General features: G+C 39.5%; 1 protein-coding gene across 2 annotated transcripts in view; it reads right to left on the bottom strand.

Annotated features, from left to right (window-relative positions):
• Positions 1 to 26,080, bottom strand: part of LOC124777053 (chromosome transmission fidelity protein 8 homolog) — a 40,532-nt gene that overhangs the window by 13,627 nt on the left and 825 nt on the right. For both annotated transcript variants that reach the window (XM_047252321.1, XM_047252322.1), the window contains exon 2: positions 3,882 to 3,999. In XM_047252321.1, coding sequence (XP_047108277.1) covers positions 3,882 to 3,999 — 118 coding nt within the window. The remainder of the gene's footprint in view (positions 1 to 3,881; positions 4,000 to 26,080) is intronic.

The raw sequence follows: 26,080 nt of genomic DNA, 5'->3' as shown, positions 1-26,080 counted from the left end.
GAAATTGAGCATGCTGTTGCACATTGTGCCACTGGATGTTCAACTTTGTTCTTGACAACGGTTTGGCTGCAGGCCATTCATCCTGGTGGACAGCTGCTTGATAGTCATACGAACATAAAAAGCTGTGCACTTGTGCAGCAGAGTTGGTATATGACATGGCTACTTTCACAAGTTGCTCTGGCTCTGATGGGATAGGATAAGCCTGTGACAGGACTAGAGTACGAGGTTTTGCATGCATGGATTGAGACCTTGGTCTGCCACAGGCATAAGATCCCAGTGGCAAAGAGATGAACTAAGTTGTTCTGTAGGTTTGGTGGGCAATGGAACTCAATTTTAGGACTGGTGGGAAGGTTCTTGGGTGGAAAGTCCATTTTAAGGCAGGATTAAAGATAATCAAAGCCCTGGCAAAGAAGATGGTTCAGTTGCTCCAGTCCAGGGACATACTGGGTGACAAGGGAATGGCCTTCAGCATACTGGGCAAGGGAGTTGTCACTGTAGATGTGGTGTCCATGGGTGGCTATGCTATATAGGAGGGATTTTTTGATGTGGAAGGAATGGCAGCTGTCATAATGCAAGTACTGTTGGTGGTTAGTAGGTTTAATGTGCAGAGAGGTGTGGACGGAGCTGTCAGACAGGTGGAGGTCAATGTCCAGGAAGGTCACACGTTGAGTGGAGGACACCCAGGTGAATCAGATGGGAGAAAAGTGTTGAGATTGTGAAGGAATGCAGATAGGAGTCCAGATCGTGAAGCTGATATGAATGAACATTAACCTTACGCAAAATGTAAGTTGGTGGCAGTAGGGGGTATTCTACAACCAGCTTCAGATGCCAGATCTCTAAATTTTCTCAACAGTGTTCCTCCAAAAGAACATTGCCTTCCCTACAAGGATTCACATTTGAATTCATGAAGCACCTCCGTAACACTTGTGTGTTGATCGAACATGCCAGGAACAAATGTAGCATTCCACATCTGAGTTACTTCAATGTCTTCTTTTAATCTGACCTGGTGGGGATCCCTAAAACTTGTGCAGTAGGCAAGAATGGATCGCACTTATGTTCTAAATGTGGTCTCCTTCACATATGAACCACACTTTCCTAAAACTCTCACATTAAATCAGAGTCAAGCATTCGCCTTCCTCACTACAATCCTTACATGCTCTTCACATTTCATATCGCTTTACAGAGTTACGCCTAGATATTTAATCGACCTGACCACATCATCATGTGGCACACTAATACTGCTGTTTTCGAACATCATGGGATTTTTTTTCCCCAACTCATCTTGTATCATGCTACGGTCACTCAGTGACATCACCTTCCCATACACCACAGCATCATCAGCAAACAGCTGCAGACTGCTGCTCACCCTGCCCATCAGATAATTTACGTATACAGAGAATAATAATGGTCCTATTACATAATTTCCCTGTAGCACTCTTGACAATACCCTTATCTCTGACAAACAACTGCCATCAAGGACAATGTACTAGGTCCTTTGTGCTATTCACATATCTGGGCACTTATTCGGTACGATCTTACCTTTGTTAAAAATCTGCAGTGGAGCTTGGTGTCAAATGCTTCTTGGCAATATAGGAAAATGGAATCTGCCTGTAAATCTGACTTGTTCCATTTCCACATGCAACAACACACAATAGGACTTATGCGATCAACAAAAATCAAATCAATTTAAATAACTCAAGAGAGGTGAAAAAGGAGGTTCTCCACATGTTATTCATGTTTTCACTGCATGCTACAAGAGAGCTTTAAACTTCCATTGCCACAGCTTTGAAAATAGTTTCTCTCTTTTAAGCAGTGCTAATAGTAGTATTGAGAGACTGTCCTGCTACTTGGCCTGATTGGTTAGATTAGACTGGAATAGGTAATCAGGTTGTGAGCTGGCACAACTGATGAGTGTGATATCATGATAAGTTTTCATGCAAGTACTGAACTGTTAAGAAGATATCCTGAAGACAGGCCATGAACAAACGTTATACATCTTTAACATTACTTTACACTATAATGCTGATTGTTTCTCATTTACTATAAAACAATGTTTAATGTAACCTCGAACAGTCTGAACTTTGGGCATCACAACCAATATTTTTTCAAATACATTGAGCATTTCACACTTTTTTCATCTCAGGATTTGGCATAATTACTTTTAAATGATTGCTATGAAATGTGTTGTCTGTTTGTTGTTACCTTATTAGATATTTACAGTCAAGTGTTCATTTACCTCCAAGTCCTCCCATCAAACTTCATAATGAGTGCAGCCAACATTGCTCCACAAACACTCCTACCAATCTTTGTATTTTATTTATGTAAATACATAAACTGGACATGCACCAAAAGAAGCTGTGTGTCTCAAGATTACCAGTGACAAACTGGTTGTTAACATTAAGAAATGCTATTGCGATTACGCCAATAAGTGAATAAAAGAAACAGATGCCTTTAAATAGACTGGGAGCTTCTGATAATTCAAATAAAGTTTTCAAAACTGATTTACAGTCTCTCTCATTGAAAAATATAGAAATATGTATCACCTAGAGAGTAAAGAATACAGGTGCAGGAAACAGAATGACACAATGGAAAATGTATAGATAACACTGGAAAATATTTACGAGCAATGTGGACGTCTATATCAGAAGACTATTACGCATGAAGAAATCTGAACGCCATTCTTATTCAGCAGAGGGTTTCAAACGGCTTATACTGCAGCTGACTACAGTCTCAATGGCATATCTCACAGCAGAATATATGTGATTTGATGCCAATTACAATTCTTGAATTTTATTAAACAGAGGGTGACTATATTCTAAAAGTAGTGCTATTTAAGGCTCTAAATGTTAACTTAAGGATTATATTGGGTAGAGAGGACCAATCTGACACACAGAAAAATGAACATACTTCACAACTATAATGATTAATACTAGATCAGCAGCTAGGTAATAATAATAATAATAATAATAATAATGATGATGATAGTAATTTCATAAAAGCTTCTCTATAGAGAAAGCAATATATGATCTGAGCAACGCACTTCTGGTAGAACAAACCAACAAAAATTTCACTGTTGACATTTTTTCTGATCTTGTCAAGGTCTTCAAATGTGTACTATAAGATTCTATTAAGGGAAACCAAAACTGTTTTGCATTAAAGTATTCCTCTTGCTTAACAACAGAAAATAGAGGGTTGAATAAAAGTAGATTCAGAGTGGGGAAAACTTAAATATTGTGTATCATATGGTTTGGTGTTTCCCCACTATCATTTTTGACTTACATGACTGACTTGCCAATCTGCGGGGTGAGGAGGGGGGGATTGTTAAGAAATTGATGTGCAAAAGACTTATAAAGGGTCCAGACATACTCAAAAGAATAATGGAATAAGCTTACAAATGATTCACACCAAACAGCTTAGCCCTTAAACAATTTATAATCCAACCCTTGCAGAAGTTGGTTTGGATACCCAAAGTGTCTTACATGACAATACAATTTCTCCCAATTGGAATTCGTTGTTAACAGTGAACGGGAACCTGGAATGAACTGTGAAATCTGTAACGACAATAGTAGAACCAAAAATAATTATATATAAACTATGCATCCCTATCTAAGTTTCAGAGTAGTTTTGTGGTCCGGTGCTGAAGTCTGCAAGTCTTGCTGGGAGACATCTGGCAGGAAACTAGTGCCTCATTAGCCACCTCTACATGAGAGGCTGTTTATAAAACAAAAGAGGAAAAATCTTTTATGAAAATGTGTGTTCCTTTGAGGATGACATGTAAATTAAAAGCTAGAGAGATAAGCGGCTGACAATGACACAAAGAAGCATGTTTGCTGTTATGTAATAACACTAATAAATTAAGTGATTAAACCTGTTACATTCACCTTTTCTGTGTAATGCAAGTCTCCAATAAACTGAGAGTGTAGAGTGTCATTTGATCTGTTCCGAAGGTCTCCTTGTAACTCAATAATGGCCCATTCACCTAGTTTACTGCCATCAGCACTGAAAAGGAAAAATACGTTTTGTGATTACATTCACACACACCTAATAGCTCACATGATTACAAAATCAACAATAAATTATTAAAAGTAAAGACCATCTGCCCATTCAAATTCCAAAATCAATAGTTGCAAAATTTCTGCTCCAGAACATGTAGTGTGCAAACATACTTCGAATGAAAGCAGCAATAGAAAGGTCAGTTTGAACATTACTGTACTTTACAAGGCTTATGTTTCTAATAGGCAGTCTGTCCTTGCCATTCTTTGACCTTGACGTGACTTACCAACCTGGAGCTAAGTGGACTTATAATTCAACATGTAATCAAAATAACAGTAAAACTTGGCACTTTCCACTGCAAAGTAAGCCCTATTACTGGATGAGAAGCCAATGAAAGTAGCAAGAAACGTCCCAAAGGTACCATCAGAGCAAAGCTAACTAATGTAATTACTATAAAAAAGCTGTTGGGAATTACCCAAAGATAAACAACAGTACCGGGTCATGTATGCTTATGTACAAATCGCACAATTTTACTTGGCCCCTCTCCGATGGGTGCACTTCAGCTGACTTTGTGCCACTCTGAAATGTTTGTGGTCATTGCCAACCTTAGCTATGTAACAGTACTGCATACTGTAGCAGTAAATGGCCATAGGGAATCTAGTGTTGATTCATGTGTAGTACTGTAAGCAGTGACTGACAATATTATTTGTAAAAATAATCAAAGAGTCCTTCTAGTGACTCGCTATCAACTTCTGTATAACTTCTGAGGTGCATTAATAAATTACGTGTTCTTTCTTCTAACAGCTATAAGCTGGCTGCTCTGGGAGGAGGTGGTGGGGCTTGTCCTAACAGCTAATGTGCTATGAGCCAATCACAAGCTTCTGCTTCCAGCATCCTCTGCTCATGGGCCAATTTAAAGTGTGTGATCTGCCAATTATCATTTTGATGGAAATTTTTAGAAGCCACAGAACTGACAAGATGTCTTACAATACACCCATAATACTCTAAAATTACCAAAAGGAAAACAAAAATCATGCACACAAAAATTATAATTGTAAGACAATAGCTGCCCAAGGACTAAGGCAGCATTGCACCACACTGTGGCCCATATGAGTCAAAAGGACCAACTGATTGACCACCATGTCATGTGTTGCATGACATTTCGCAGATGCTGTAAGCATACCAATCTCCCAGCTGTTGCTGGTTTGGAGACCTTGCAGCCACTACGATTCATTTAAATAGATCCTCAGTTCAAGTTGACATCACAAAGTCAAGTGCACCCATACCAGTCCTCCCACCAAGGAAAAAATAAAATTCCTGACACTATTGGAGATCGAACCCTGACCCTCCTCATTGCAACCAGATATGCTGATCACTGAAGGGCAGACTATCTCATACACAGCCAGATTAAATTCTAGCAGTGGCTGAATTTTTAATCAGCAGAACCCAGTAGTAGGGGGAGACAATGTGGTAAAATTCAACTTCTGAACACCTCAACTAATTTCTTAGAAAATGTTGGGTGAAACGTCAAACAATATTTTTAGTCATATAAATGTTTAACTTCGTCAGGTTACCTTCCGTTAGGAACGTGGGTGTACATGATGACAGTGATATGATTTATAAATTATGGAGTGCAGCAATCAATCGTCTTATGCAGATTTCAGCTAGTGCCTAGCCATTATTAATGCACTATTTTCCAGTCTCAACGCATGTCCGTTCCCTGTTGTTCGGGTATCAGTCACAGTTCTTTGAAAGAAAATAGTGCAGTGATAATGGCTAGGCACTAGCCGAAATCTGGATTTCGTCAGGGGAGGGGGGGGGGGGGGGGGGGGGGGAGATGACTGATTGCTGCGCTCTATAATTTATGAATGTTTAACATGGTTGTGCACATTGTGGCAAACAGATCACAAAAAAGTAAACTCTAGCAAAAAAACATCGATTTTAATGCTGTGTAAGAATGAAAACAATGGCTGGGATGCTTGAGGAAAGCATATATAATACCCTCACCAATGTTGCAAATAGATATACAGTGTGTAAAATGTATCTACTAAATGTCCTTGTGTCTCAATAGTTTGACTGTTTAAGTAGAAACACAAGTCCAGTTGTAACAGACATACTGATTAAAGACGTGTTCTGACACTAGAAAACAGCCTGTGCCTCTATGCAGATATTTATCTACTATATCGACACATGAACTCTTACACTGGGCAATGCTAAACAAATAGTCTCCAATTCCTGAAAATAAAAGTTTCTTACATAAAATATGTAATCTCCCTTGGTTATCCCAGTCTCAAAGACATTTGCAGCCTAACAGTCCCACTGTTCCTCTCCCACAAACAGCGCAGTTCAGTCAAGGGGAAGGGAAAACAGGCACGAAGAGGTCAGAGGAAAGTCGAGGCAGCAGGAAGAGAAAAGGACAGTAGGGGAGTGGAGGGAAACAGTGAGGACACGTCTGGGCATCAGCACCACTACCGACCCTTCTCGATCCCCATACCATTCCATGATCGCAATACAATGGAACACTGGGGGGGGGGGGGGGGGGGGGGGGTGTCAAGGAAAGGGGAAACAAGATGGCAGAAAAGACCAGACAAGCCATAGGGAAGAAAGGGGGATAACATGGTTGGTGTGGAGGTAACACCAAGGTCTTCACAACCATCAATGCTAACTGCGGGACTCCAACTCCAGAGGGAAATTCAAGGACATAAACCTGGGAGGACAAACCATTTTCACAAAGAAAGCTGAGAACATTGGGCAATGCTATACAAATAGTCTCCAATCACTGAAATGCAATGGCCATCCACTGATAACTGTACAAGGAAGGTGGGAGGGCACATTCAGTGTGAAGGGCCAAAATGTGGGGGGGGGGGGGGGGGGGGGGGGGGGGGGCAGTCCAGCATAATATGCATCACCATGAGAGGGAACTTGCAACTAAAAACTGGGGGCAGCTCATTGTGGAGTAAAAATCCATGTGTCAACCTAGTACAGTTGATACGAATACGGTAGAGGATTAGATGGCAAACTCCTGCCAGGAGAGGTGGAAGGAAGAATGCTACATGGTGAGGGTCTCTCTGATTGTGTGAAGTTTATTAGATGGAGGAAAAGGGAGGGGGTTAGCCCCCAAGAGTCGGCCTAAAAGGGATCTGACGTAAAGCTGCAAATCTGCCCCTGGAGGAATCACTGAGAACGCGGAAGTGGTGGTGGGGGGAGGGTACATCTAGATAAATAACGTGCAAGGTCAGGGATTTCCTCCAGAAATTTAAAATTTAGCCTATCATGACCTCTGAAGTTGAATTTTTTTTTTTTTTTTGGCACTCAGTGTTCAAGTGATGAAGCAGTATTCAATAATGTAAAATGATGCAAGTTTCAAGTATTTTCCATATCATGGTGTCTCATATTTGTTCCCACACAAGAAGAAAATTTGGAAACAGACCACCATAAAATTTATTGGCACTCTTAAATGCTGCAACCATGTCCTCATTTGAGATCTTACATATGAGACAAAACTTATGCTAAGAGGAACCCACACTATATTAGAAGGAATTTTGGCACCTTTTACAGGCAAAGACTGACACACAAACCTGAGATCTATGAATGCTGTCATTTATTTTTAAGTGACCAATTAATAAATCATAGCCAAATATATTATCTACATTTATTGTAAGTAAACTCTTTTCGAGTTTGCTAACAAATATACTTCAGGAAGTTTTAGTGAACTAGTAATTTTTATTACAGGTTTTTGTGCTGCCTTAACAGAAATCACGTTTTGTATATTTGCTTCAATTCTTATAGGGAATTAACACCTTTCTGGCTCAACAAATCAAAAGATAATCACTGGGCTTAATTTAAAGTTATTTGTTCACTGCCCCATAACTAATTGCACCATCCAAAATGCAGTCCCACTGTGAATACTGTTCATGAACACACGATGAGTTTGTTGATGTTTGCAAGCAGCTGGAAATTGCTCTGGCTACTGTCAATTGATTGGCAGCTGCTGTGAACTGGTGTGTTGGAAGAGCTCCTGAAAGTCGTGTACCTGCGATACCAGTACAAGAGACACCTCAAGTACTATCCTCTCTGTAGATCCTGTCTTCTCTGCAGAAAGTACACGATCTGTCATTATTCGTCAACTTGACTGCGAGTGGCATGTCAATGGTAGTTCCAAGCATCCCATATAGGGTGAACAGGGACCAGGGAGGACTCAGGGCACTGTACCCATCCCCCTAACCAACAAGTTCGAGGTGCTATGTTTCGCTGAAACTGAGAGAGTTGTCACCAATTTGTATGGTGTCAAGAGGCAAAAGCAGAAGGGTAGGGGTTTATTAATCATCGGCAGTTCAAATGTACGGCGAATGACAGTACCCGTGGAAATGGCAGCGAGGGACAGGAAAGGACACCAGATGCACTCAGTGTGTATTCCTGGGGCCTCGTTCAGCATACTGAAGAGGCTATTCCAGCAGCCACTGATGGAACAGCATGCAACCAACTGCACATTGTGGCACATGATGGAACAAATGATGCCTGCCCTCTGGGCCCCGAGGTTATACTTGGGGCATTCCAGCGACTGGCAAAGAAGTTTGAGAAGACCAACCTTGTGCAAGGAGTTTCAATGAAGCTCATAATTTGCAGCATCTGTCCCCAGAATTGATCTCACCCTTTGTTTCTGATTTGAATGGAAGGACGGAATGAGAGGCACTGAAGGTTCTGTGACAAGCTAGGCTGCAACTTCCCGGACTTGTGGCATAGGGTTGAGAACTGTAGGGTTCCCGTAAATGGGTTAGGTGTGCATTACACATCAGAGGCTGCTATTCACGTAGTTGACTGTGTGTGGGGTGCACACAAGGGTCTTTTAGATTCAGTGACTCTCCATCCAATCCGGAAAACAATAGCTATAGGAAAACCAAAGTCATCAATGTAAGATCAAAGAGGTGAAAAAATTAACTTTCTAACAGTTAACTGTTGAAGCATTTGTAATGAAGCACTCCTGAAGAGAAGTGAAGCTCACATAATACTAGGTACAGAAAACTGATCGATACCTGAAATTGATAGCAGTGAAATTTTTTGAGGAAAATTTAAGTGTATATCAAAAGGCTACGCAAATGGGAAATGGAGGTCGTGAATTTGTCACAGTAGACAAGAAACTCAAATCAACTCTAATCCACTGAGAAACTGAAGCTGCATCTGAGATTGTTTGGGCAAGACTCAGTACCTGGGTGGGCATGACTGGATCCTCCTCTTGCCCACCAGACTCATCTCGTGATGCAACAAAAAACATCACAAAAATTTTTCTTGTACCCGAGCTTCCCGATCACACTGTAATCATTGGTGGAAACTTTAATTATCCAACAATAAAATGGGAAAATTACAGTTCTGTTAGTGGTGGAAACGATAAGAAATTCTGTGAAACATTACTAAATACCTTCTCTCAAAACCACCTGGAACAATTAGTTAGGAGCCCCGCTCATGACTGAAATATAGTGGATCTAATGGCAACAAACAGACCTGACCTCTTTGAGGATGTCCACATCGAAAATGGTATTGGACCATGATGCAGTTGTGGCAACAATGATTACCAAAGTACAAAGAACAACTAAAATAAGTGTAAAGATATGTGTGTTCAGTAAACTAGATAAAAAGTCACTGGTGCCATGCCACAATGAGCAACTGGAAAATATCAGTACAGGGCAGGACCATGTAGAGGAACTATAGTTCAAGTTTAAAAGAATAGTTGATCATACACTGGATAGACATATACCCAGCAGCACAGTTCATAATGGGAAGGTACTTCCATAGTACACAGTCACTGCAAAGAAACTTCTGAAGGGAGATTATTACATAATAGGTATGAAACAAAGTGTGGAGCTACAGTTAGAGATGCTGAATGAAACTCATTTGGTAGTCAGGAGAGCACTGCATGATACCTTCAATGACCAACGTAGCAGAATATTGTCAAATGACTTTTCAAAAAAGAGCAAAAGCTGAAATGCTTAACTCTGTTTTCAAATGTTCCTTTACAAAGGAAAACCAAGGAGAAGTGTCCTAATTTAATGATCGTAGCACTGAAAAGATGAAGAAATAAGTATTAGTGTCAGTGGTGTTGAGAAACAGCTGAAATCTTTAAGATTTAACAAAACTCCAGGCCCCAAAGCAATCCCTGTCAGACTATATATTGAATTTGCAGTTGAATTAGTCCCTCTTCTAACTGTAATGTATTGTAGAACCCTCGAACAAAAAACAGTGCCCAATGTTTGGAAAAGGCAAATGTCACATCCATCTAAAAGAAGGGTAAAAGTGATCCACGAAATTACTGTCCAGTAACCTTGGCATCGATTTGTTGTAGAATCTTATGACATATTCTGAGCTTAAACATAATGAGATATCTTGAACATAATGACCACCTCAATGCCAACCAGCATGGATTTCGAAAATATCGATCGTGTGAAACCCAACTTGCATTTTTCTCGCATGGCATATTAAAACCTTCGGATCAACACAATCAGGTAGATGCAGTGTTTCTTGATTTCCGAAAAGTACCTACATTTATTGTCGAAAGTACAATCATATGGGGTATCAAGTGAAATTTGTGACTGGATCCAGGACTTTTTCGTAGGGAGGACACAGCATGTTACCTTGGATGGTGAGTCACTGTCAGATTTAGAAGTAACTTGGGGTGTGTCCAAGGGAAGTGTGTTGGGACCCTTGCTGTTCATGTTGTATATTAATGACGTTGCAGACAACATTAACAGTAAAATCACACTTTTTGAAGATAATGCAGGTACCTATAATGAAGAAAGAATGAAAGAAGATGCATAAATATTCAGTCAGATCTTGATAAGATTAAAATGTGGTGCAGAGATTGGCAATGTGCTCTAAATATTCAGAAATGTTAACTTGTGTACTTCACAAAAATGTAAAAAACATAGTATCCTATGACTACAATATCAATGAGACACTGTTGGAATCGGCCAACTCATACAAATACACTTTCTAGGGATATGAAATGGAATGATCACTTACACTCATCGTGGGTATGGCAGATGTTACACTTCCATTTACTGGTAGAATAGTGGGCAAGTGCAATGAACCTACGAAGGAGATAGTTTACAAATCATTCGTCAAATTGTTCTAAAATATGTGTGGGACATGTACCAAATAGGTCTAACAGGGGATACTGGAAGTATACAGAGAAGGGGCATTTTGTTGCCTGACATAGGTCAACAAGAGCATATTTTAATCGGAAACAGTACAGTTCACAACTTGACATAGACATGACACTCATAACTGACGATGGTCTTTTTATCAACTGATGATTGTTACTCTGAAACATACTCTACAGCAGACCATTGGACATTTAATTTTAACAGTTTTAAACATGTGTTCTAAAAAAACTGTTCACTGTATGAATTATCAAGCAATCATGTCAACTGGATGACCCTTGAAGATAGATGTAGACTCTCCTGATGAACTATGTTAACAAAGTTCCAAAAACAGACTTTAAATGATGATTTTACGAATATACCTACATATTGCACATATAGAGATAGTGAAGATAAGATTAGAATAATTACTGTATGTAGAAGCATTCAAACAATCTTTCTTCCCACACTCCATATGTGAATGGAACAGGAAGAAACTCTAATGTAACTGGTACAATGGGATGTATCCAGTGCCATGCACTTCATGGTGGTTTGCAGAGTATAGATGCAAATATAGAAATACTATGCAAAGCTGCAACTATTTTCACTGATAAATATGAAATAGTTCTATGATATAGCGACAGAAAATCCGCATCATGAATGAAGTACAGTATTTGTTTCAAAGTCATTTTTGTTTTGTGCGAGTTATGTACAAGGCAATGAAACCAGTACATTAAAGACATTATGTGTGTACATGGGAGATGTGGCCTGTAATTGAAAGAGAGTAAAGATCTTAGACAAAGATCCTCAGTCTCCCCATCCACAGTGCATCTTGTGTCTCACAGAAGAATTTATGTTCTGTCTGACCCAAGGGCATCAGCTGTTGTCCAATACCACGAAGTTACTGTTGCAAATTCCTAAAATGAGGTCACAAAAGCAAACCTTATTAAAATGAATTTTGGCATTGAAATTGTACTTGGCTGTAATAATATCCCCACCTCCTCTTATGAAGTGTGTTGTCTACTTCTTTGAAACTTTTTATTGGGACTTCTGTATTAGTTTTTTTATAGCATCTCAGCATTCTGAAACAAATTTATTACCGTATTTACTCAAATCTAAGCCGCACCTGAAAAATGAGACTCGAAATCAAGGAAAAAAAAATTTCCCTAATCTAAGCTGCACCTGAAATTTGAGACTCTAAATTCAAGGGGAGAGAAAAGTTTTAGGCCGCACTTCTAAATCGAAACTAAGTTGGTCCATTGTAATATGAGACACAATTTAGATCGAATGAAGATACAGCTACAGTAGTTTGGTTCAAGTCGTAAGCTTAGCAGTTAAGCTTTACCAGGTAGCCATTGCTGTGTGTCAGGCGCTCCGTCCTTATTTATACGGGTACCCTTCCTTTTCCTTGTGCTTCGCTTGGTTTGAATTGATTGCTTAATTTTCTTTGATCTGATAAATACCGTTCTCTCTGTTATAGGTGTTTACGTCACTCTAAGCTGAAGATGCATTACTGTACTGTGTCATGCATTGTTTGTTGCATTCTGATAATGAGTGTTGACGGCCTGTCACTGCTCGCAGCATGGTTTGCTTTTGTGCGTACAACCGTCGCTTACAATTAAAAAAATAGAGAGGAATCATCTCATTAGTGAAACAATGGCAAGAGACTGCTATTTGTTGTTGGCTCTGAGCGCTATGGGACTCAACTGCTGTGGTCATCAGTCCCCTAGAACTTAGAACTACTTAAACCTAACTAACCTAAGGACATCACAAACATCCATGCCCGAGGCAGGATTCGAACCTGCGACCGTAGCAGGCGCACGGTTCCGGACTGCGCGCCTAGAACCGCGAGACCACCGCGGCCGGCTATTTGTTGTTACTTACACTGCTGCTTTCTTTGATAATGATCAACAAGAACCAAATAATAGACTGTGTATGATTGAAGATGTTCTGAACGAGAGTTGAGCGAAAATTTTTCTCCGTTTGAAAATCTTTGCAGACGCCTCTTTAGTACATTAAATTCTGCACAGAAATTAGTCATCTTAGATTTAAAAATCTAGTCAATTGCTGTGCTTCATTTCTGACTATCACTATTATGCGTAAGAATAATACAAATATAAATATGACATGATATGTATATTCTTCCGCGCTTGCTGTTGTCTCATTCTAGTTTCGTAGTTGATTATGCAGACGGAATTTAAATGAGACAGCAGCAAACACGAAAGAATACATGGCAAAATGTTTATATTCATATTATTCTTATGGTGAAGACAATACTGCATGTGATTCAGAATTCATAAAAGTTCCTATTAACAACCATCTCTTCTCATAGGTAGGAAAAAATTCAGAACATAGAGTTGGTCATATTGACAAACATCCCTAACAGTCTTGCCAGTCGGATTTTCATAGTACATTGAAATGCTGCAACATTCGAAGATGAACAATACAGAATTTGTATTTACTTCGATGGATAATGTATGAAAATGTAGTGGTTGAAACTCGTGGCGGAGGAAAAAAGCTCGTCTCCCACCTTTTTTTTTTTAATTTATTTACTGACGCAGAGGTTTTGGCGCCAGTATTTATCTTTGTGCCTGCAAAGCATGCCTGTGAAGCGCTACATATATTCAACGGCAGTGGTTAGTTGTGGTGGCACCTACCAACATTTTTCAGAACTTCCGCTTACTTTGCACTCGATTCTAAGCCGTAGGCGGTTTTTTGGATTACAAAAACCGGAAGTGGCGCTTAGATTCTAGTAAATGCGGTAACAGTGATCTGTGTGCCAAATGTAGTTACAGGCACTTTGAAGAGAGAGTAATGCAGCTGAGCTAACTTTGAGATAGCTTGTGATGTTGCAAAAAACTGAAGACATTGTTATCTGAAATATCAGCTTGAAAACATCAGTAGAATATTTCCATGAGCAGCTCATACAAGTTAAAATGAGCTTTTCCCTGTAAAAACCACTGATTATGTGTATGACTGATTACATGAGAACTCTTAAGTATAAAAATTAGATAATAACCTCTAGCAAATTGTGGTACCATACAAAAAGGTACTCATAAAATTAAAAAGAAAATAACCAAACATGGCCACCGACCCCACAACTCCAAGACAAAACGGAAATATTGCTTGTAATGAGTTAGTGGAAAATATTGGCAGAATATTTCACAAACCACCTCAACTGTTAAGAACTCTTAGAAAAAAGGACTTAAGTGCCTCAAAAACCAACCAGCCCTACCTTGTAACCATCCACCGTGTCAACGTGCTACAATCAACTAAAGCGAATCTCAAAAACTATAAGGCCTCGGGAGGAAACTAAATCACAGCTGAACTTTGCAGAAGTCTCTCTCCAAAAATCTTTGAAACAATTTGGATAAATGAAAGATGGCCATGATTCACCTACTGCATAAGAAAGTGTCCAAAGCAGATCCCAGAAGCTACAAAGGTATCTCACTCCTAGACACAACCTACAGGATATTCTTTAAAGTCCTACTAAACAGAGCAGAACACCTAATAGACCATCAACTTAGAGAATACCTAGGAGTTCTCAGGAAAGGAAGATTCCTCTCATGACAAAATTTCTAACCACAAAAACCTCAGGGCCTACGAAAAATAAAGAGGAAAACTATACACCCACACTTTCACTGACTATCAGAAAGCATATGACTAAATGGACTGGGAGTCCCTCATCTCAAAACTAAAAGAACTAAACTTACATAACAAACCTAATCAGAGAAACCCTAACCAACACATACTCCAAAGTGAAAGTCATTAGAGAACACTCTAAACCTTTTAAGATAAAAATTAGTGCATGGCTAGGAGATGGACTCTCCTAACTGCTACTCAACTACATCCCATAAAAAGTAGTCAGACAGTGGAACACGCAGTCCCATAGTGGAATCCGGCTAAGAACAAGAACTAAGGTATCAAAGTAAACTGCCTAGCCCTTGCAGAGACCTGGCAAGAAGCCAAAGAATAGACATTCGAACAACACACACACACACACACACACACACACACACACACACACACACACACACAAAAAATGGTCTCAAAATCTCCTTCATAAAGAACAATGATAAACACAACCACTGAAATATTTTACAATGGGTGAACAAAATATAGAAATCATTAAAGAAGTCAAATATCTTTGAGAATGGATCAGATGTAAAGTCCTTTAGAAAACACAATGGAATACAGAAAAAAATAAAGTTTAACTGGCATTCCAAAAAGAATACCCTCTCTTGAAACACACAAATAGACACTATAATACTTAAAATTATATAGGAAAAGATAGAAAGCTACCTACCCAAAGATGCCATGTTAAGTTGCAAACAGGCACAATCGAGAAACACTTATACACATCATGCACTACAATACTACAATTTGAAACATGGTAGTGAGCCAGCAACCACACAAGAATGTGTTGTGGTCTTCAGTCCAGAGACTGGTTTGATGCAGCTCTCCATGCTACTCTATCCTGTGCAAGTTTCTTCATCTCCCAGTACCTACTGCAACCTACATCCTTCCGAATCTGGTTAGTGTATTAATCTCTTGGTCCCCCTATACGATTTTTACCCTCCAATAATAAATTGGCCACCCCTTGACGCCTCAGAACACGTCTTGCCAACCGATCCCTTCTTCTAGTCAAGGTAGCCACAAATTACTCTTCTCCCTAATTCTATTCAATACCTCCTCATAGTTATGTGATCTACCCACCTAATCTTCAACATTCTTCAATAGCACCATGTTACAAAAGCTTCTATTCTCTTCTTGTCTAAACTATTTATCGTCCACGTTTCACCTCCATACATGGCTACACTCCACACAAATACTTTCAGAAATGACTTCCTGACACCTAAATCTATACTTGATGTTAACAAATTTCTCTTCTTCAGAAACGCCTTCCCTGCCATTCTACAGTTTATATCCTCTCTACTTCGACCATCATCAGTTGTTATGCTCCCCAAATAGCAAAACTCATTTACTACTTTAAGCGTCTCATTCCTAATCTAATTCCCGTAGCACCACCCGATTTAATTCGTCTACATTCCATTATCCGTGTTTTGCTTTTATTGATGTTCATCTTATATCCTCCTTTCACGACACTGTCCATTCCGATCAGCTGCTCTTCTAGGTCCTCTGCTGTCTCTGACAGAATTACATCATCGTCGAACCTCAAAGTTTTTATTTCTTCTCTATGGATTTTAATTCCTATTCCGAATTTTTCTTTTGTTTCCTTTACTGCTTGCTCAATATACAGATTGAAAAACATCGGGGATAGGCTACAACCCCGTCTCACTCCCTTCACAGCCACTGCTTCCCTTTCTTGCCCCTCGACTCTTATAACTGCCATCTGGTTTCTGTACAAATTGTAAACAGCCTTTCGCTCCCAGTATTTTACTCCTGCCACCTTCAGAATTTGAAAGAGTATTCCAGTCAACATTGTCAAAAGCTCTCTCGAAGTCTACAAATGCTAGAAACATAGGATTGCCTTTCCTCAATCTATTATCTAAGATAAGTCATAGAGGTCAGTATTGCCTCACGTGTTCCAACATTTCTACGGAATCCAAACTGATCTTCCCCAAGGTAGGCTTCTAGCAGTTTTTCCATTCGTCTGTAAACAATTCGTGTTAGTAGTTTGCAGCCGTGGCTTATTAAACCGATAGGTCGATAATTTTCACATCTGTCAACACCTGCTTTCTTTGGGATTGGAATTACTATATTCGTCTTGGAGTCTGAATGTATTTCGCCTGTCTCATACGGTTTGCTCACCAGATGGGAGAGTTTTGTCAGGACTGGCTCTCCCAAGGCTATCAGCAGTTCTAATGGAATGTTCTCTACTCCTAGGGCCTTGTTTCGACTTAGATCTTTCAGTGCTCCTTCAAACTCTTCATGCAGTATCGTATCTCCCATTTCATCTTCATCTTCTTCCATTTCCATAATATTGTCCTCAAATACATCACCCTTGTACAGACCTTCTATATATTCCTTCCACCTTTCTATTCTTTGCTTAGAACTGGGTTTCCATCTGAGCTATTGATATTCATACAAGTTGTTCTCTTTTCTCCAAAAGTCTCTTTAATTTTCCTGTAGGCTGTATCTATCTTACCCCTAGTGAGATATGCGTCTACATCCTTACATTTGTCCTCTAGCCATCCCTGCTTAACCAATTTGCACTTCCTGTCGATCTCATTTTTGAGATTGTTCGTATTCCTTTTTGCCTACTTCATTTACAACATTTTTATACTTTCTCCTTTCATCAGTTAAATTCAACATATCTTGTGTTACCCAAGGATTTCTACTAGCCCTCGTCTTTTTGTCTACTTGATCCTCTGCTGCCTTCACTATTTCATCCCTCAAAGCTACCCATTCTTCTTCTACTGTATTCCTTTCCCCCATTCCTGTCAATTGTTCCCTTATGCTCTCCCTGAAACTCTGTACAACCTCTGGTTTAGTCAGTTCATCAAGGTCCCATCTCCTTAAATTCCCATCTTTTTGCAGTTTCTTCAGTTTTAATCTACAGTTCATAACCAATAGATTGTGGTCAGAGTCCACATCTGCCCCTGGAAATGTCTTACAATTTAAAACCTGGTTCCTAAATCTCTGTCTTACCATTATATAATATATCTGAAACCTTCGAGAATCATCAGGTCTCTTCCATGTATACAACCTTCTTTTATGATTCTTGCATCAAGTGTTATCTATGATTGAGTTGTACTCTGTGCAAAATTCTACAGGCACACAAGAATATGATTTGTATAATAGGCCTACAGCTAACAGGTTGCAACAAGATTTAACTTGGCCTGATTTCTACAGCAACTATGGGTGTGTCTTCTCTCCGAAAATCCAAAATAATTACCTAAAAAAATTACAAAACCATTAACACGGAGGAAAATCAAGAATAGATGGTTATTATACCAAACAAAATTATAAGATGTCTATACTCACATGTACTGACTGATGAACAGATTTATGGGCAAAACGCACCGATCATATCAATATTACAGGTACTGTAACTGACATAAAAATGGTACTTGTCAGTAAAAATTATAGATACATCATGTAGCACACACCAGTGACAGCTCAGAAAAATTAAGCAAATCATCCAGATTAGGCATGAAAAGAAATTAAGTTAGCTTTCTTGCCTTCTGCCTGTATATATAATAATAATAATAATAATAATAATAATAATAATAATAATAATAATAATAATCATTTGATGCTATAGCTCCCAAAAACTTAGTACAAATTTTATATCAGAATTTTAAACAGAACTGACATAAATTTTACAAATGAAGTTTTCTTACTGGAAAAAGTTTTAAAGTGTAATTTAATTACTAATTTGTCTTATCAAAATCTGACTGTAGATCTAAAAACTGGTCTCAATAGCATAAAAACTGATAGCTCTTACCAGGCCAGAATAGCTCATGATGTGTGTAATACTGTAAACAAAACTTTGGGTTATTTTCAAAGTATAGATAACTGTGACAAAAACTTAACTAAATGCATTAATTTAAAGCTTAGTGGGTATCATCCATTAACAATGAAATCTGATAAAGGCAATGGCCTAGTTGTTGCTAGCAAACAGGAGTACGTAAAAAAAAATTTGACAGGTTTTTGAGGAAAATCATGTTTTCAAGGTACACGAGGACCCCACTGCAGTTTTGCAAAGCGAATTGGATCCTCTACACAGTAATGATGCTAAATTTCTACTCAGACCACTTCACAAGACAGCTGACTAACAACAAGTCACGGCCTAAAAGTCACGATCTCAGTTTAAATTCTGTGCGAGCATACTGAGTAACTGGCTCAGTGTTTTTCAATTAAATCAAGGGAGAAGGTGGGTGGATCAATGCTTATTTATATATAGAATGTGCAACTCTATTATTAATAAACACTTATCTACCTACCTGCTCCCACGATTTGATAAATAAACATAGATCCATTTAGTCTGCTCGAACAGATCGATTGCATCGTCATTTCACCACCACATTTGATACATTTTCATGTGTGTGCAATTAATCCATGAGACATGCACCAATGGATGACATTGCCATGCAGAACTATAGCACTTTAATCAGTCCGCTTTATAGCAGTCGCTGCCATAATCACAAAATATTTCTCTCGAAACTCACTAATACACTGGTTTCAATTACGGAGCTAGAAATGCACTGCCTCTCTTCCTGCCCCTCATTGGTTATGTCACAGAAACATCCCATTGGCTACACAAACAGATGCATTGCCAACCTCTGAGCAGTAGATAACCAGTCCTGTGTGTCAATGGATCTACATCTACACATCCATACTCCGCAAGCCACCTAACAGTGTGTGGCGGAGACTTCAGCCCCCTCATTCTCACAAAAAAGGCTTTTTCATTCTTCCATTCATAGAGCTGTTTCCACTCCTTTACCTGACGAAAATCTCAATGCTGAGAGCAATTTGATTAAAACTATCACAGTCAATAATGGATACTAACCATCCATAGTGGACAATATTTTCAAAAATAAAACCAATAATAGAATAACCACTATTTGCACTTCTTTAGCGGTTCCTATAAAACAAACACGATCACGACTGTAAAATAGCGTTTTCTACTAATAACAGGTTGAAAAAGAAGCTTATTCATAATTTGAAAGCAGTGCGTTCTCCCTTACAAAAATCAGGTGTCTATAAAATTCCTTCTGAAACATGTGTCTAGCCTATTACATAGGACAGCTAGGATGAGCAATTGCTGTAGGATTTAAAGAACATGTCCTAGATAAAGGAGGTACAAACGTTTATAACTCGTCCTTTGGTGATCTTATTAATCACAAGCAATAAGCTTCTGTTCATGCCAGCATCCTGGATGCAGAAAAGCTTCAGACTCAATATACTTCAAGAATTAGAAATTTTCAAACACCATCCCCTGGAAATACAGAAGCGTCCGATCCCGCCCATCTGCTTTGACCCATGACGTCACAAATATGGCGGAAACGACTATAAACCACGATTCCAATATGGCGTATATAAAGTCGTTACGTACACATTATGAGGACGACAATACGTCTACAAACAAACACACACACTTTCCACAAAAAGCCTAATGACACTAACGGGACAAGCGCGGGGAATGGGTGTTTTTGGGTGGGGGGAAAACTAAATATAAACAATTTGGGTGGGGACAAACTAAATATAAACAAATTTAGACACCCACCCCCATACAAAAAACCACACAAAACGACGAAAAAACCGACATCACAAAACTCCCCAAATACCTCAAACAATATCATCTGGAATCGGACACTTCCCTTGACCTATATAGCTCAACAGCAACTCCCGATCCCATAACTTAGGATCAAACACTTCCCTTGGCCTATATAGCTCAAAAACATCTCCCGATACCAATACCAACATACACAGCCACACATTGGGATCGAACACTTCCCTTGACCTGCGCACTGTTAATTTTATCTGTCATATCCATTCCTGAACAGAAACAACAACCTATTAATTTTACTAAAATTACCACATGACGTACAGCGAACAACACTAAATTAACCTTCACACAAAATCGTTAACTCACTGAAACGAATTCCACTTCAAACACAGCAGACACTAACAATTCTGGATAATGAGCAAAAGCAAACTGAGCCCATTACACCACACAAACGAAAACCCTAAACATACCACCAGACAGCAAAACAAACCACAACACGACGACATCTACAAACATGCCACACACACAAACCAAACTCCGCGCCATCATGACGTCACACACGACAATATCCTTACGTCACGGGTCAAAGCCGACACGTGGGATCGGACGATTCTGTTGATCCCATCCCCTTGACGAGGGTTTCATTCTGAATGAACAGCTGCAGCTATGCAATAAAAATTCTTTAATGGTATAAAGCCATAACTTAGAAGTGCCTAAAATTGACACTTTTTCCTTAGAGTAAACTCTTCCCCCTCCTTTTTATTTATTACATGGTAATTCATTTTTACATAAAATGTACAGAATATCAGCTAGTCTGTTGTTCTGTATAAATTTTTATTTTACATAAAACTAGCTGTTGACTTGTGAGATGAACACTTATATGCTATTTAAAATATATATGTTTAATGTAAGCAGCTGATTTCTTTGGTTGTTAATAGGGCGGCATGAGTTGTTTTGTGTCCATGCTGTGGCAACTTTGGCCTGTGAGACTCTTAGTCAGAGGCCACCTCCAGTGCATATTTTCCTCATGTAGTGTGCCACGTCAAGCAGCTATAATTTTTACTGCCAAGTACCAATGTTATGTCAGTTCCAGTACCTGTGATTTTTATATGGTTTTAAAGGTAATTTTAATAAGTTATTTTTGTAATGGAAGGAAACATTCCACGTGGGAAAAATTATATATAAAAACAAAGATGAGGTGACTTACCGAACAAAAGCACTGGCAGGTCGATAGACACACAAACAAACACAAACATACACACAAAATTCAAGCTTTCGCAACAAACTGTTGCCTCATCAGGAAAGAGGGAAGGAGAGGGGAAGACGAAAGGAAGTGGGTTTTAAGGGAGAGGGTAAGGAGTCATTCCAATCCCGGGAGCGGAAAGACTTACCTTAGGGGGGAAAAAGGACAGGTATACACTCGCACACACGCACATATCCATCCACACATGTATGTATGTGTGGATGGATATGTGCGTGTGTGCGAGTGTATACCTGTCCTTTTTTCCCCCTAAGGTAAGTCTTTCCGCTCCCGGGATTGGAATGACTCCTTACCCTCTCCCTTAAAACCCACTTCCTTTCGTCTTCCCCTCTCCTTCCCTCTTTCCTGATGAGGCAACAGTTTGTTGCGAAAGCTTGAATTTTGTGTGTATGTTTGTGTTTGTTTGTGTGTCTATCGACCTGCCAGCGCTTTTGTTCGGTAAGTCACCTCATCTTTGTTTTTATATATAATAAGTTATTTTATATGATGAGAGCATTTTGCTCATAAATCTGTTCATCTATCAAAACATTTGAGTATAGTCGTCTTAAATTTGTTCAGTATAATTATCTATTCTTTGGTTTCCCTGTATGTTAACAATTTTGTAATTTTTTAGGCTATTGCTTCGAATTTTCTGATGAAGATACCAATAGTCAGAGCCAAAACCAGGTCAGGTTCAATCCTGTTGCAACCATTTGGCTGAATTACACAAATCACACCATAATACAGAAATGAAACTGGAGGCACTGTACACAGTCAGGCACTATACACAGCCACAACCATCACCAAGCATGGCCCAGATAAAAGGCTGCAGATCAAAGAAAAGAAAATATTAAGAAATATTTCCATAACAAACTAATCCACATCAGAAATGAAACCCTTTGCCAAATAACTGAAATACCCTCATACACAATTACGAAACGAATAATTGATATTATGGATACATTCTCAGAATGTACCCAAACACTGTGAACCAAATTTTTTTTATTACATACATAAAAAAAGAGGTTTATGGAAACAGAAGAATGTCAAACAATTCCAAATCACAGAAATTATGCTCACAGGTAAAGCTGCGAAAAAACATTACCAATGACAAAAAAATGAGGGTCAAAATCAAAACCAATGAATAACACAAATCCCTGAAGAAGAAACGAAAGCAACACCAGGAAGAATGAAACAATAATGAGTTAACAGAAAGCCAATGAATATTAAAAAGGGGTTGGTGTAATGTACTCCAAAGTCAGGTGAAACAAAAGAAATTTAGTGGTTCACTATTAAGTTCTAAGTTGATGTACTATAAGACTATTTACAATTTTGCAAGGAAATTAAACTTCGCTATTTGATTAAATGAAAAAGTTATGGTCCTGACTTTGAATGAAAGTGTGGCACTATTTGTATGACAAGCAACCTCAAAAGCGCTCTCTCTCTCTCTCTCTCTCTCTCTCTCTCTCTCTCTCTCTCTGTGTGTGTGTGTGTGTGTGTGTGTGTGTGTGTGTGTGTGTGTGGGCACGCGCGTTTTACTATTATACACTCAGGCTCATAAATTAAGGCTAATGCTGATACAAGCTGAAACAATGCTCTGGTGGGCAGTTTGCCGGTTTAAATCACCTCGGGGTATGACCATACGGTGCATTTGACCTGCGGTCGTCGCACAATGGCGCTGGCAGCAGTCCACGTACGCAGGTGTGTGTGGGTGCATGTCAGAGTACGGTGCAGCAAGTAAGTGTGCAGACGTTTTCAGATGTGCTAATGGTGACTGAGTTGAAACTGGCTCAAAGAGCACATATTGTTGACATTATGAGGGGTAGAATACTGGAGCAGCTGGAGGCTGGTCAAACAGCAGGTCGTAGCACGGGCCCTCCGTGTGATCTCACAATTATGGCAACAATTCCAGCAGATAGGAAATGTGTCCAGGCACTACAGTGCGGGATGTCCACAGTGTTCAACATGACAAGAAGACCGATATCTCACCATCAATGCCCGCAGACGGCCACATAGTACTGGAGGTAGCCTTGCTCGGGACCTCACCGCAGCCACTGGAATGTGGACACACAGTCTACAGACGACTGAACAGACACGGTAATTCGCCCGGAGACTTGCAAGGTGCATTCCACTGACCCCTGGCCACACAGGAGAGTCAGTAAAGCCTGGTGTCAAATACACAGCACATGGTCATTGGAACAGAGGTCCCAGGTTATGTTCATGGACGGTTCCAGATATAGTCTGAACAGTGATTCTCGCCAAGTTTTCATCTGGCGTGAACCAGGAACCAGATACTAACCCCTTAACGTCCTTGAAAGGGACCTGTATGGAGGTCGTGGTTTGATGATGTGGGGTGGGATGGGATTATGATTGGTGCACATACACCCCCGAATGTCTTTGACACAGGAACTGTAACAGGTCAGGTGTATTGGAACGTCATTTTGCACCAGTATGTCCACGTTTTCAGGGATGCAGTGGGTTCCACCTTCCTCCTGATGGATGATAACGCACGGCCACACCGAGCTGCCATCATGGAGGAGTACCTTGAAACAGAATATATCAGGCGAATGGAGTTAATCTCCAGACCTAAACCCCATCGAGCACGTATGGGATGCTCTCGGTCGACATATCGCTGCACATTGCACATCTTCAAAACCCTACAACACTTCAGGAGGTCCGACAGGCACTGGTGCAACAATGGGAGGCTATACCCCAGCAGCTCGACCATCTGATCCAGAGTGTGTCAACCTGTTCTGCGGCCTGTGTACACGTGCACAGTGATCATATCCCATATTGATGTCGGGGTACATGCGCAGGAAACAGTGGCGTTTTGTAGCACGTGTTTCGAGACGGTTTTCTCAACTTATCTCCAATACCATGGACTTACAAATCTGTGTCGTGTGTGTTCCCTATGTGCCTACGCTATTAACGCCAGTTTTGTGTAGTGCCACATTGCATGGCACCACATTCTGCAACTATCCTTAATTTATGAGCATGATTGTATTTAGCTTGTCCTCACCCTAAAACCTCCAGTTTCCCACGGTTGTCGCGTTAGTTTGACTGTATTTGTGGAGGGAGATATTATTGTCTTATTTACATGTATTTTCATGTTTGTTGTCGTGCGTGTGTTATGACGTCATAGGTGCCATATTGGAGACGCTTAGAATAGCCATTTCCGTCATGGGTGGAATTGGCCACTTCTGTAATCCCGAAATATATGTCAAAGAATGCAAATTTATAAAAAAGAAATGTTATTGCTCCTTCTGTGAAAAACATGCATCCTGTGATGTGAACCCAAGGCTCCAGCAACCACTCTCTCACAGTATGATTATCTCAATATGAAAACGGTATTTATCTGCATGACACTGAACATTTTTGCTAGTAGTAACACTTAACCACATAACTCAAAACCGCATCTGAAAAAACATGTACTAACAGACAAAGAATATCTATGGGCTCATACCATGTAAACTCACTGATATTTTGATAGAGCCTAAGGTGACAATTTCAGAATTTACTCATATTTGCTACATGGATACCTACAAGCCTTAATAGTAAAGCTGCCAAATAGGATTGCCCTAACTAATTATCACTGACAAATTCGAGTCTAAAGGCATAAGGGTGTGTACCTGGTCATTACTGAGCCACCAATTCCCCTGTGTTCAGAGATTTACTACTTAGTAATGGGTTGACCTACAGACCTCTATTTTATGCATCTAGCACATAGGCCATCAGGCTGATAGAATGTATAATAAGTAGGGTACATCATGTGGATTTATTATGAAAAATAAACATTTTCCATGCTGTGCTTTAAATTTGCGATTTTTTACAAAGGTACAACTTTGTAGAAAGTAATAGTGCAGACCTCTGCTTGTGCTGAGTACCAGTATTAAGTACAAATAATAATGAAAAATATTTGGCATTGGCAGTTAATAGTTCTTATCTTCACTTAAACATGACTCGACTTGGAAAAAAAAGGGTCAAATTTGATGAGCTACAGCACAGGGAGAATAGTTCTAGAAACATGATTGTACTGCACATTTCTAGTCAGTTACTAACGCCATGCTTTTTACGATACTTTCAACTGATACAAATGTGACCACTGCTGCTACGGCACCTCATGAAAACACCTAGTCAGGACAGCTGAGAGTGAGGCAGAAAACTGGTAGATAGTACTCATATCATACGAATTTAAAGATGTTGAGATTAACTGTATGTCTCCCACTGAACAACAGTGCCTTTCATGGCCCCCGTGGAAAAGATGCTGTTTGGGTCCCCTTCTCCAGTGTACCATCATTACAAAGTGACAGTGCATAGTTGTACAAACTTTAAGTGCTATGAGATCTTGTCTCTCACCTTTAAATGAACTTATGTCATTTTTGGATCAAGACGTCAAGAAAAACAATGCTATCTGCATGGAGGTACTGTTTTAAAATATCATTTCCTCCTTTATATTTAAATTTGTTTATGAAACTGTTCTTTGCCGAATCTATGTTTATGTGTAACAGTATATACGTA

The sequence above is a fragment of the Schistocerca piceifrons genome, chromosome 2, assembly GCF_021461385.2.
Source record: "Schistocerca piceifrons isolate TAMUIC-IGC-003096 chromosome 2, iqSchPice1.1, whole genome shotgun sequence".
In the NCBI taxonomy this organism is placed as follows: Eukaryota; Metazoa; Arthropoda; class Insecta; order Orthoptera; family Acrididae; genus Schistocerca; species Schistocerca piceifrons.
The sequence above is the reverse complement of the archived record's forward strand: the minus strand, read 5'-3'. Positions and strand labels throughout refer to the sequence as shown.